Source organism: Littorina saxatilis, linkage group LG1 (genome assembly GCF_037325665.1).
Source record: "Littorina saxatilis isolate snail1 linkage group LG1, US_GU_Lsax_2.0, whole genome shotgun sequence".
Lineage (NCBI taxonomy): Eukaryota > Metazoa > Mollusca > Gastropoda > Littorinimorpha > Littorinidae > Littorina > Littorina saxatilis.
In genome coordinates this window covers 86435895-86448947 of record NC_090245.1, presented here as the reverse complement: position 1 = coordinate 86448947, position 13053 = coordinate 86435895, and the positions used below count along the sequence as shown (strand labels likewise).

General features: G+C 40.9%; 1 protein-coding gene across 1 annotated transcript in view; it reads right to left on the bottom strand.

The window, feature by feature from the left end:
- The window catches only part of LOC138982633 (uncharacterized), a 55369-nt gene that overhangs the window by 1971 nt on the left and 40345 nt on the right, over positions 1-13053 (bottom strand). Inside the window, exons 13-18 of the mRNA XM_070355961.1 lie at positions 12639-12823; positions 12008-12162; positions 11355-11476; positions 9235-9392; positions 7724-7800; positions 1-7155 (exon numbers count right to left, since the gene is read on the bottom strand). The exon at positions 1-7155 is cut by the window's left edge and continues 1971 nt beyond it. Coding sequence (XP_070212062.1) covers positions 7069-7155; positions 7724-7800; positions 9235-9392; positions 11355-11476; positions 12008-12162; positions 12639-12823 — 784 coding nt within the window. The 3' untranslated portion in view covers positions 1-7068. The remainder of the gene's footprint in view (positions 7156-7723; positions 7801-9234; positions 9393-11354; positions 11477-12007; positions 12163-12638; positions 12824-13053) is intronic.

Here is a 13053-nt window from a genome sequence, read left to right as displayed (position 1 = left end):
TATACTGGAAGAATCCCACCTATGCATTTACCATTACTTCTTGTCTGTTGTGCATCTTGTTCGGCCACTTTAAAGACCAATGAATCAAAGTGCTCATGAATGTTTGTTTTGTGTATAATTATAATTTAAATGTTCCATTAACTTAAGCTTTCTGTTTTTTTAATTCTTATTTTTATGAAAGAATCCACCACACTGGACACAGAAGTAGGTAACAAAGACAACTGACCGGATGCATATATACCAATGGAAACCTTCAAAATTGTCCATCCATGTGTATGTCTATCATGCATTTTGTACAAATCTATGGATTGTTTTGCATGGAAGAGAATGCTAGCATTATTTAACCCTCACATTGGTTTTTTTCCCCACATGGTCTTGCATTGAAGAAGTGCAACCTAGCACCAATCAGTAGCTCAGACTATGTACAGTGTATTTATCTTACTGACAAAGGATCTTTTTCTTTATTTGGTGTTTAACGTCGTTTTCAACCGTTCAAAGTTATATCGCGACGGAGGGAAGGGGGGTGATGGAATAGAGCCACTTGTCAATTGTTTCTTGTTCACAAAAGCACTAAACAAAAATTTGCTCCAGGGGCTTGCAACGTAGTACAATATATTACCTTACTGGGAGAATGCAAGTTTCCAGTACAAAGGACTTAACATTTCTTACATACTGCTTGACTAAAATCTTCACAAACATTGACTATATTCTATACAAGAAACACTTAACAAGGGTAAAAGGAGAAACAGAATCCGTTAGTCGCCTCTTACGACATGCTGGGGAGCATCGGGTAAATTCTTTCTCGTCCCAACCAACATGGGACTCCCCCTAACCCGCGGGGGGCCTGACAAAGGATTCCTGAAACAAGATTCAGCATCATTTCAAATATGTTGTTTGTAAGAAATATCCAATCTTTTGATTGTAAGAAAATGAACAGTAGCAAGACTATAGTTATTGATTTGTACTGATTGTACACCAATAGGTTGAAGAACTTCCTTCATCATCTTATTTTCAGTGACTACTGTGATATTGCTAAATACCTTGCAAAAGGTCAAGAGAGAAACAAGCAATAGTATTTTTACTGCATAATCATAAAATATAAGTCGGATAATGAGTATGCAAGCTCCCTGTTTTATCCTATCTTTATTAACATGTTTAATACAGCACTTTTGTGCAAACATTGGTGGGAGAACACTTTTTATTCAACCACCCAAGTTTGACACATTTGGCTCCAATTGTCATAAATACTATTAAATTACATATTCTTACGTCAACTCACATATATAGCACAGACAGACGCGGTAGTGAAGTGCATGCGCTCTCCGGGTTATCTAGAGATATTTCGTTCGAACAGGATGATTCCGTCTCTCTACGGTTCGCGCTGAGTTTCTTAGCAAAGAATCAGAAACCTGATCAGCCGTCTCCGATTATACATATTTTGTCACCGAGTCAAATCTTGGCCCCCGGAGACCCCGATTTTGCCAATTGTCCGGTTCGAGTTCTCCGCGCTTATCTTGCGCGCACAGCTCGCATTCGAACTCCGGAACAAAAATTACTTTTCATTTCTGTTAACACCACAAGAAGTAAAGATATTGCTTGTTCGACGTTGGCTCATTGGTCTTCCACGCTGATCACACAAGCGTACCAGTGGTGGGAGAGAGAAAGGGGGGGGGGGGGGGGGGGGGCAGTCAGCCCTTCCCTTAGCTTCGGCAAAGACTCACAAGGCGCGCGCCTGGGAGGCTTCTATGGCGGTCCTGCGCTCTGGCAGGATCTCAGAAGTCCTGCGTGCAGCCTACTGGGCGTCTGAAGATGTCTTTTTACATTTTTACCTGAGGGACATTGAGGCAGTCCGTCTGGACAGCAGCCGAGCCCTTCCAGCCATGGTGGCTGCTGGTCAAATACTGGCTCGTTCTTAGAGTGAGTATCCCACCTCCTTAATAAGCAATCTGCTATATATGTGAGTTGACGTAAGAATATGTAATTTAATCAAAAATTTAAAAAGTAAATTTTCATTTAACCCCTTCCCTGCCAGCGTGAAAAAGCGCATTTGTATTCCTGTGTGCCGGAGCAAAATTTGACTTTTGAGGGTGTGTTCACTAAAACGTGAATAATTCAGGCATTTGAAGAGATATCTCTTAGATATTTGGCATGTTTTTTTCAAACATCCCTGGCCCCAATTACAAGTGAAATTAGTTTCATTTGGCAGGACAGAAATTTTTAAGTAATTATTTATTCTTTTTTTTTTCCCCGTGATCAAGCATTTTCGGAACATAACAACACACTTGATCACAAAAATGCATGACAAAACACAACAAAAAACTGGTGTAACAAAGGGAAAAACATCAGGTACTCACAAAACTTCTTGGTAATCAACTTCACTGCTATAAGCATCCAAAGTTATAAGGGTTAGCTGTTCATGGTAAGGTAAGTCCGGAATCGCACGTCATACTCCACAGCTGAGACTCAGAAGCAACAAAGTCACAATCCACAGAGCAGGCAAAGTCCACACACTACTTCCAGTATATGAATTTTGTGTGATAATCCACAAAACACTGAGGAAAGCACAAGGCTGCTCTCAAGGTACTGGTCAGCATAAAGGTTTGTTTGGAAGACAAGGTGGTTGATGAGGTCGTCATCAAAAAACAGCTGCATCCAGTCTACTGGTTCAAAATTGTCAACATTGCACTGCATGCCTGGATTGCCTTGAAATTGGATGTCTTGGTTTGGCGCAGTTGCATCAGCATCTGTCCAATTTCTTATCTTATCTTCCTGACGTTGTCTTGGAATTTGTCGGGCACGGCCGCGGCCACGCCCCCTCGCATTACCTCTCCCTCGTTGTCCTCTTCCCACACTGCTTCCTCGACCCCTGCCGCGACCTCTGACCACAGGACATGAAGTTGATGGGCCAGGCATTGGTTCTGCTTCGGCATCACTGCCATCAGTCTCCGACTGATCACTGTCAGTGGCAGATACACTTGGTTCGTAGCTGATATCATTGTCATCATCAATGCCTACCTCGGACAAAAGAGGGTGGTGCTGGTTGAAATCAGTTTCTTCCTCGTCTGATTCGCTGTCACTTCCATCTCTAAGGTCTTCATCATCACTGTCTTGGTCATTTAGGCACTCTTGAAGCACTTCAAGTGCTGAATAGCGCTTGAAAACAGACCTCGTGGTACCCCCACGCCGTCCACCATCCGACATCTTTGTTGACGACTTAACACAGATAACTCCCGAAGTTTCAAAATTCTCCCAAACATCAATATTTGCTATTCATAACGGTCAAAGGGAAGGAACCGTTGGTTCAAGATGTCTAACTGCTCTGCCAACAGTTTTTGCAGTTACCCCCCTTCTTGGGTGGATACAGGACTCTGATGCGTACACCTCGAACGACGTTCGTGGCGGGGCAGACAGGATGCCAAAAAACACCTCGAACGCCGTTCGTGGCAGGGCAGGGAAGGGGTTAAAGGCACAGTAAGCCTCCCGTAAACCATCACAGATACGGTCAGGCTTTTACACACTGTACGTACAAACACCCTTTCATTTATACACTCACCGATTGATAAATATACTTACTCAACTCACATACCAAATACCCTCCCAGCCGTCCCCGCAAACTTTTATGTTTCTAAGGGTTATGTGTTTCAAGGAAGAATGAAGGTCATCGGTACAAGCCTGTGATTGGCTGAGGTACCGGTAGGGGAGGTAACTAGCCACAGACTATGCCCTTGGGCATTTGTTTTTGTTTGGTGGGTTACCTTCCCTGTTATTAGGTTATATAGGTTCAGTACTGTTTCAATGTCTAATCAACAAACGGAAGTTTATTGCTATATATGTGAGTTGAGCAAGTATATTTATTAAATGAAAATTTACTTTTAAAATTTTCGATTATTTTGTATTATTCATTTTAATACATTGCAGAATATTTTGAGAGGTTTGAACTGACTCAAACCACAACGGGTAGGGAAGACCACTTAAAGGCACAGTAAGCCTCCCGTAAACCATCACAGATACGGTCAGGCTTTTACACACAGTACAAACACCCTTTCATTTAAACACTCACCGATTGAGAACATCCTAGGTGCCCTCCGTAAAGAGCGAACAATTTTCAAAGAATTTATTTTTGCGTGGTTTATCTTACCCCTGAGCCATCGTGAACCCGTGTGATCCAGTTTCCCTTTTTCACAATGTAGTCGTCAGTTAGTCATTTGAATGCGATTCGATGTGAGCTTATTTACAATAGCACGTTTTTATGCACGAAACAAACGGCTGTGGTTCACAAGAACTCTAGCGATGGCTTTTGACTGTTGAGAGGAACGGCGATATGCACTGATAAACCGTCGTCTGCTACGACCCTTGCGTGACCCTGCTTCCGGGCTTTTCTTTTTTCAAACTTTCACAACTTCGAATTGTACTGATCTTGTCTTGATGAAAAAAAAAATTCTTTTATGATTAAAGAATGTTTGTGTAACAAGCTGTCAATTTATTATTTAGATTTTAAAAGTTAGGTCTAGCGCAAAAACGCACCACGGTCCAAAAACATTTTGATAATCATCCATTCACGGCTATCGCCAGTTTACATCGATAGAATGAGACCCGAAGGGAAGTAACTCATGTTTGACCTGAGTTCAGGATGGGTCCAAAAAGTGTTCGAGACAATCTGCAAAATTAATTCTTTAAAAATTGCTCGCTCTTTACGTAGGGCACCTAGGATGTTCCCGTTTGGTGAGCGTTCAAATGGAAGGGTGTTTGTACTGTGTGTAAAAGCCTGACAGTATCTGTGATGGTTTACGGGAGGCTTACTGTCCGGGCGTGAATTCCGGTATTCATAACAGCCGTCCAGCACCAAAACGAGGCGCCATTGCTGTTGAGGACCAAGTCCACGAAAATAAATTCTTTGAAAATTTCTCACGCTCGACAGAAAGCAGCCAGGATGTTCCCGTTCGGTGAGCGTTCAAATGGAAGTATGCTTGTACTATATGTAGACGCTCGGGGAGCTCTGTGATGGTTTACGGGAGGCTTACTGTGCCTTTAAGAAACAAACCATAAATAGGATAAAAGGCGACTCCAAATGAAGATTAAATTACAGGCTCCAGGAAGAACATCAGTCGTTAATTAAACAAAGAAAAGTAAGAAAAGTCTCAAAGAAAGAGTCTAAAACTGCTCATCTTACTGCAGCAAAACAAAAAAAAGGTTTAAAATGAAGTAAAATATAAACAGGACCAAAAAAATAAAGAATAGACAGAAATGCCTGGATACAAATGACAATCAACAAAGATCAGGCAACCACAAACTCTGTGAACAAAAAAATAACCAATCAAACAAGGTATTCAGAACGCACAGGGTTTGGAACACCTAACAAAGTCACATGCGTAGAAAGTCATGCTAAAACACCTTTTCAAATAAAACAAACTGCCACTTTTCCTTTGAACGCTAGCCTGAGTATAGCAAACATGTACAATGTCTCACATGTACAAAAATATTAAATGCAAAATGAAACTGAAGCAAAAATATATACATTTAATGATAATGGCTTTATTTTTTTAACTTTTGTCATGTAGCACCAACAAAAATATTGTCAGAGAGGTGGCTCCTACTTAGATGAGTGAATGAAGCAATAGGTATTTTTCAATCCTTTTGTCATTGTGCAGACTGCATGAGCGATACACATTGTAATACGAAAACCAGCTTTAGAGCTATAAGATACTGTTTCTCACAGAATGAAAGCTTGCATCTGGCAGCCCCAAGTTCCAACCTGAAGGAATATAGTTTTCAAATGCCAAGATGAACTGTACAAGCCGAAAGATCATCGCCCTGCTTCCACTTTCAGTATCATTTTTGCCCAAATGTGCTATGTCATACCTCCCTTTTCAGAACTTCCAAATGTTGAGTAATTTAGGTATTAACAAGAAGGGGGTATCAAAATGGAGATATTTATCCCAGGCTATGAACAGAATATCTGGGAAAACAAAGTCTTATCATGGGAGAAATCCTAAATGAAAGGGGGATTCCATGTTGGATTTTGTGCGAGATGAAATGGTTCCATAAAGGTGTCTGCCTTGTATCAGATGCGCCTGTATTAATCACGGAATCCTGGAATCTGCACGAGAAAAGTTTCTAGGCCAAGGAATGCTGCCCAATTTTTCAGCAGTCTAAAGACGTAGACATTTTTGTATGTGAAGTATAAAAGACTGTGTCAAAGCCAACTTGGAACTTCTGTAAATGGGCAACTCCCAAAAGGTGCTCCCTGTCAGATGACATTTTTAAAATATCCACACATAGATTATTTGTGAGAAAATACCAATAAATCTGCTTTCATTGTAATCTGAAATGTTTGAATGTAATGATATCAAAAGTTTGTAGCAAATACTAATGTATTACTATTTTTTGTGTGTCGCAAAATTCTTGTCACAAATGTCACGAGAACCAGCACTGCTGTTACTATATATATTACTTTTGTTTTCTAACGGCGAGAAGGACATTTACATCAACCGCATTGTAGTCTGTGCCGAAAAACGACATCCGGGAAAACGAGCGAAATGGCAGCCAGGCGTTAAGTTCAATGTAGTGATCGCGTCACACCAAAATTACATGTCACAAGAAACAGCACATCCTTGTAAATCCATTACTTTATCTAATTTGCTGCTTCTTTTGATCTAACATGTTTCTGATCAAGAAGTTAAACACAACTGTTTCTCGTGACGTGACATACATGATGAGAATTTTCAAGGAACATGATCTGTGAGCACTTAATTTGGCTATGAATGCAAAGTGAACGAGTCCATCAAATGCTTATATAAAAAAATGTTTTTTAATTTTGGTTTTAATTTAAATGAACTAAATTCTAGCACTGAAAATGTTGTGCGTCACGAGAAAGTTTTATAAGCAACACATCAAACACTAATTTCTCATTATGTCGACAACCTGCAGTCTTTCAAATGAAAAGTTCAATCATTTAACATAACAAAAATACAAAAGACATTGAGAAACCCAAAATGAAAATTCAGTGTCCTCTTGGGCACCTTTTGGGAGTTGCCCATATGCTTTCATGATTGTTTTCTTGAATAGAATCTACATGATGACTGTGCGACCGACGCAGGACATGGAGTCTTTGAGGTCTGGTATGAGCGATGTAGCCCTCACCACCACCATGTTGCCCTGAAACAGTCACAAAGCCCACTTTACTTCCTTCACAAAACAACAACAGCTTGATGAACACAAACGCAAATGAACAGAAAAACGGGCGAGCACTGCACTGTATAGCAGCTCGCTTTCCCCAAGGATAAAACACCCCACATGAGGGTTACCTCACGGGACTATATGACCTTACTGTACCATACCTTACAGTAAATTTACCACACTCAATGCTCCAAAGGAATGAGAAAAGACATGTGAACCTTTTGACTTCTGCATTTGCTATTTTTGTGAAAGGTGAAACCAAATACAATAAGTTTTCTCTACTTGTCACTGTTTTAAAATCAATCAGTGTGAATTTTATATGAGCCTGTCTCAAAAGGTGATTCTGAAAAGGGGACAAGAGGGTGATATTTTCAAAGTGGCATTAAAGGTGTTTGTTTGACGGTTATAGGAAGTCTGATCTATCAGGAGAGTTTGTGAAAAGATAGTCTAGCTGTAGCAGTGACTGAGTAATTGACGAAGAAAGAGAGTGAACTGCCTTATGTTGATTGCCTGGCACATGTCAGAGTAATCTAGGAATGTAACATACCTCTTCCAGGCCGCCAATTGCATTGACTTCCACCATCAGCTGGGTCAGCTCTCTGGAATTCAGGTTTGTCACTGGCTCTGCAACGTTCATAAAATAATAAACGTTCCCTGCATCACATTCACAACATTTTATTCCCCCCAGTGTGGTAAAACACAAGGAATATAGCTTGGCAATGCAGCAGTCACTCATCTATACATGAATGCATATGCATATACAATTACACGCTCACACACATAATGAAGATTAAAATCCTGAGACGTTAAAAGAAATACAATACTAGGCGTACAGAACGCGTCATTTCAGGTTAGAGGCATATTCAAATGTTCCACACAGGCATAACTCTTGATGTACCCTTCATTTTACTTTTCTCATTTGTTTTTTAAAGATCTCAGAAAAAAGCAATTCTAACACATTTCTTGAACTGACAGCAGGGATAAGGTAGGTTCTCAAGTTCACTCCTTTCTGGTCTACAATAAATTTGTTAAAACCCAAAACACACTTCACTCAAAGAGGTAAGTTTTGCTTTGTTGTTTGTAAATGAATCATTACACAAAGCTGTGTACCCCTAGGGGTCATGACTTTTTTCAAGTTAATTGTGGTCTGTTACTCGTTCTTCTCAACTGTTTTGAGGACATCAGCCAACTGCAAATAGACCAAAAGAGATAATAATAATAACAAAATCAGAGAGATTGTCCGGTTGGTTAGTGTCTTTGACGAAAGAAAATTCAGAAAATGGTGTAAAAAGTGGCACTCAAAATGTGACATTCTAACAACTTGTTTTGTTGTAACCGTGTGGCCGCCAATGAAATACGACCAAGAAACCCCTGACATTTACATTGGTTGTGTTTTGTACTAGTTTTACATATGCACTCAGCTGTTTGCCCCAACAAATGTTTTAAAGTGTGCATTTGGATCGATCAAAAATTACGGTGCGTTACATTTTGTTTCTGAAACCAATTGTAAACTACACGAACATACCTATAATGCTCGTGTATTATCAGTAAATACAGATGTGTTATGAACATATGCTGTGTCACATTGATCTGATTTGAATGTGTTTTTGCCTTTTGCCAATGGCCATTCAGTTGTTTGTTTTTTTCTCGTTACGCCGTATTGTAAAAATGATGATTTGTCACTTAGTAATGCAACAAATTTCGTTTTTCTTTTGTGTTTGTAAAGCTGATTTTTTTTGGTAGTGTGGACAAAAAGAAGTATTCCCTTCCCTGGTGATATAGCTAATGTATCCGGAAGACAAGCATCTTGACTGAGTAGAAAATGTTTGTTGTGTCTGATATCAAATTCCTTACACAAGCTTAAAGTCTGTAACATACCTTTTCTTTCGCATGGCACATTGGCTTATGTATATATATATATATCCCATTAACCATAAAACCTATTCAGACTATTTCATTTTTCATGATGGATGTGACACATATGGTACACAGCTTTATAGAATGACCCAAATACATACAAACTAGTTTGTTCAACACCATAGTCCACAATCTACATACCAGCAAGAGTGAAAGGAACAGCCATGGGCTGAAGATCCCAGACTTGTCGCTCAGAGTTCTTGGCAGTGTGGTCCCATGGAATGACATCTGTGTTGCCGTAATCCAAGTAAAACACACGCACATTGCTGTGTTCTGCTCCACCTTGTATTGCCCAGGCTCTGTAGTGTACAAATGCAATTAATATTAAATGTTGCCCCAGAAAAATGCACAAATACCACTTGTCCTGTAGGCATATTAATTCCCCTCGAGAGACTCAAAAATACCACTTGCGAAGTAGAAGCGGACATTGGCAACTGCATTTGAGGTTTAATCATTCCTCTAAGCATTGCACATGCGCACCTCTGCCACTGTTTCACAAGTGTGACAAAACAATGAAAGAGAACTCTAGATAAAATTACTTGCTTTACTGTACCTACACATACCAGCAATATCAGGGGCTCACGTCCATGAGAGGTGGCACAGGACAAATGTCCTGGACAATGCAAAAGTGATAGGACATTTGTCCTGAACAAAAATAAATCAATACAGTGAAAACTGTCAAATACGGTCACTGGACTTAGCGGACACTCGCAGAATACGGACAGTCAGTCTCGGCACGGACTGATTTACACTGTAAAACACCTGTACGTTACGGCCACCTCGGCATTACGGACGCGGACACGTATTTTGGGTCCATAATAAGTGTGTGCGGCCAGATCAAAGGCATTGTGATAGCTGGGTGGCCTTGTTAAAAGACACGACCTTCTTCCCAGGGGTCAATGACCCAGTTTTTGCCATGAGAGGTGGTTCCCCTGTCATATCTGAGAGAGGAAACACTTCCTGCATGGGGGTCAGTGACCGGTCAGTGACCGAGTTTAACAGAGTGGAAATCTGTGCTGAAACATGCATTATCACAAGTTTTTAAACTCAGGCATGGTACTGAAGGAATGGCAGTTTCAGCTGAAATAAAGCCGGGGGTCCAGGGGGCCGCTCAGGCGACTTTTTACTAATTCAAATGTGTTTAGTGCCCTCTCCTTGAAGCTGAGAGGGATATAAGTGAAAGATAACAAGGCTTGAGTAAGAAAAAATAATAATCTCAAGTCAATCAGCAGATTTTTTTTCTCTTTTTTTTCTTCGGATTTTCGTTTTTGAGAGTACCATGCCTGAAACTTGTTTTACAACAGTCAATATTAAATGTTTCTCTATTTAATCTAAACAGCTTCTGTTTTTCTTATAAATGTACATGTACATGTGCAGTACTCTCTCTCTCTCTCTCTCTCAACTTGACTTTGTCACGTTTACTTGCACCTGTCTAATAAGGACACCTGCAGAATAAGGACACTTTTGTCTGGTCCCAAGGGTGTCCTTATTTGACAGGTTTTACTGTAGGACATTTTTTTTCGCAACAAAACGTAAATTTGATTAAACTTGACTAGTTTCTTGTCACAAAGGTAACAGAACAAATACAATAATGTTGCTTTTTCTGAGAGAAAAAAACGCGACGGGAGGCAACTGTCAATCGGTTTGAAGCATACAGAGTTGTGACCCTTTGAAGCTTTTCTCTATAAAAAGCACATCGAGTCTCCCCAAGTTTCGTCTGCTTGGAGAGACACATCGCTTCGCAAAACATCGATACAATAGCAAATCAAACTACTGTAAATTGAAAAGTACTGACAATGTCTGGATCAAATGAAAGCATAATCGGACAATGACCACTTTGTGACAAAAACAAATAGGACATATGTCCTCTTGCATGAAAAAATGTATAGGACATTTGGAAAAAATATCCGTGTATGTCCCGATGTCCGACGTGGATGTGAGCCCCTGCAACATATAGTTGTGCAAGGAACAAAGGGGTCTGGGCTGATGTGCATGAAAAAGTGCCCAAGCGGATGGGAACCAACAGCTGGGACAGATTGTTTGAAATAGAGATCTGTTTGTGATTTGAATCAATCTGATGCCGATTCCCACCCGGCTGGCAACTTTCATGTTCAGCCCAGGATCCTGTTCTGCCTGGAAAATTGTGAAAGTCTACATGAAAAACCTGTTTAGAATGTAAGCTTCTCACATGCATTTGGGATTTTAGGCTGGCAGCATGTGGCACATCCTTTGAAAAGTATCAGCGCCGTTTTCCGACCTACCTGTACCAATTGCCATCACCCTGGAACAGGGCTGCACAGCGCCCAGGACCTGTGGCCATCTCCCTGTGCTCTCTCGGCACGTTGAGGCGCTCAGAGATTCTCTGCAGTTGCTCCATTGAGTGCTGAGATGAAAACCAACATTTGTATGTGAGTTTGGTTTGTGAAACATAGGAAAATGGTTGAAAATAAAATGGTGAGGAAGAAAGTTGCTTGTTAATTTCAATGCTTGTTATTCTCTCAGCTGGCCGTGTATTGGTTCAGCATAACTGTCACATACTCTTGTAGTCAAGTCCATATTTAGAGTGCTTACAGTTACATCCTTTTGTCCTGATTTTTAAGGATTTTTTGTAGGTCTTAAACAAGGGGTACCACTGTACCTGCTGGAATGCTGATCAAAAAGCCAGTGCACGTAAGGAGGTGGCCTTGACCTGTGACCCTGTCTCTTGCTAGGTCAAGGCCGTTCTTTTTTAGGGTTACTTCCTCCTGCCGGGGTGAAGCGTAGTTCAGCGTCTTAGCACTTAAACTGAAGTTAATGCTATTAGTGAGTTGGGATAAGATATGTCATTTAATGCTGATCAAAAAGCCAGAATTCCACCTTGTGGTATAACCACATGCACCCCCAAACACACGTAAAATCAAACAACATTTCTGACCATGTCTTCAATCTGCCCCCAGAAGAATCTGTCGGAGATGACGGTGGTGATGAGGACTTTGAGCTGGTCACCAAGATTCAAGGCGAGTGGCGGTGTCTGAAGAATCTGCAGGCAGTTGCCGCGTACCTTCAGGATTTGGGACACTGTCAGCGCACCTGTGCCACATGTTATCGTCAACATTAGATTGCTTATCCAGGGATGCAGATGTTACAAAATATCCACTAGCGCAACAGGCTGGCAAAGTTTCATTTAAATTCACCAGTCAACAGAAGTTTTAATTTTTCTGCCCTGCAGAAGACATTAGAAGCATGGGTGTTACTGGGAAAAATAAAAAAACCCTGAAAGGCAGGGGTCCAAAATGCTCAAGTTTGAAAGAAAGTTTCTGGACACCGACGAAACCAAATCATAATAAGCAAGATGGCGGCAAATCCAAGGGAGTGAACCGAGAAAGCACGCGAACCGGTGTCAAAAGTCGGATCGGAACCGCTGCTCGTTATTTCAACTTAGCGAAACGAAGCTTTTTCTTTTCTTTTTTTTTGTTGAAAACCCGGAAAACCGGAATTTCCGGCTTCAGATTTTTTCAAAAACCGGAAATCCGGCTTAGAGTAACACCCATGTAGAAGATATTTACCAGTAGAAGGTACTGGTGCTGGTGGCTGTGCATCTTCAGGCCCAAACACAGCTTCTCGCAGCCTGGGCATGTTGAAGGGGACATCCACTTTCATCTTCAGCCCCTGTTTGAATGAAACCTGGTTCCTTTCCTTAATAGCTCTCTTCACATCATCAATGCTGCCAAGTATGATGTACGCCTTCTTCCTGCCACAGACAAGGGACAAAAATACGAGTCATTATTATTTCAATGTTTTGTATTATTTTCCGTCTACTTGAAACACTGTTATTCCTCCGAAAGCGGCGTATGGCTGCCTAAATGGCGGGGTAAAAACGGTCATACACGTAAAATTCCACTCGTGCAAAAACACGAGTGTACGTGGGAGTTTCAGCCCACGAACGCAGAAGAAGAAGAAGAAGAAGAAACACTGTTAAGG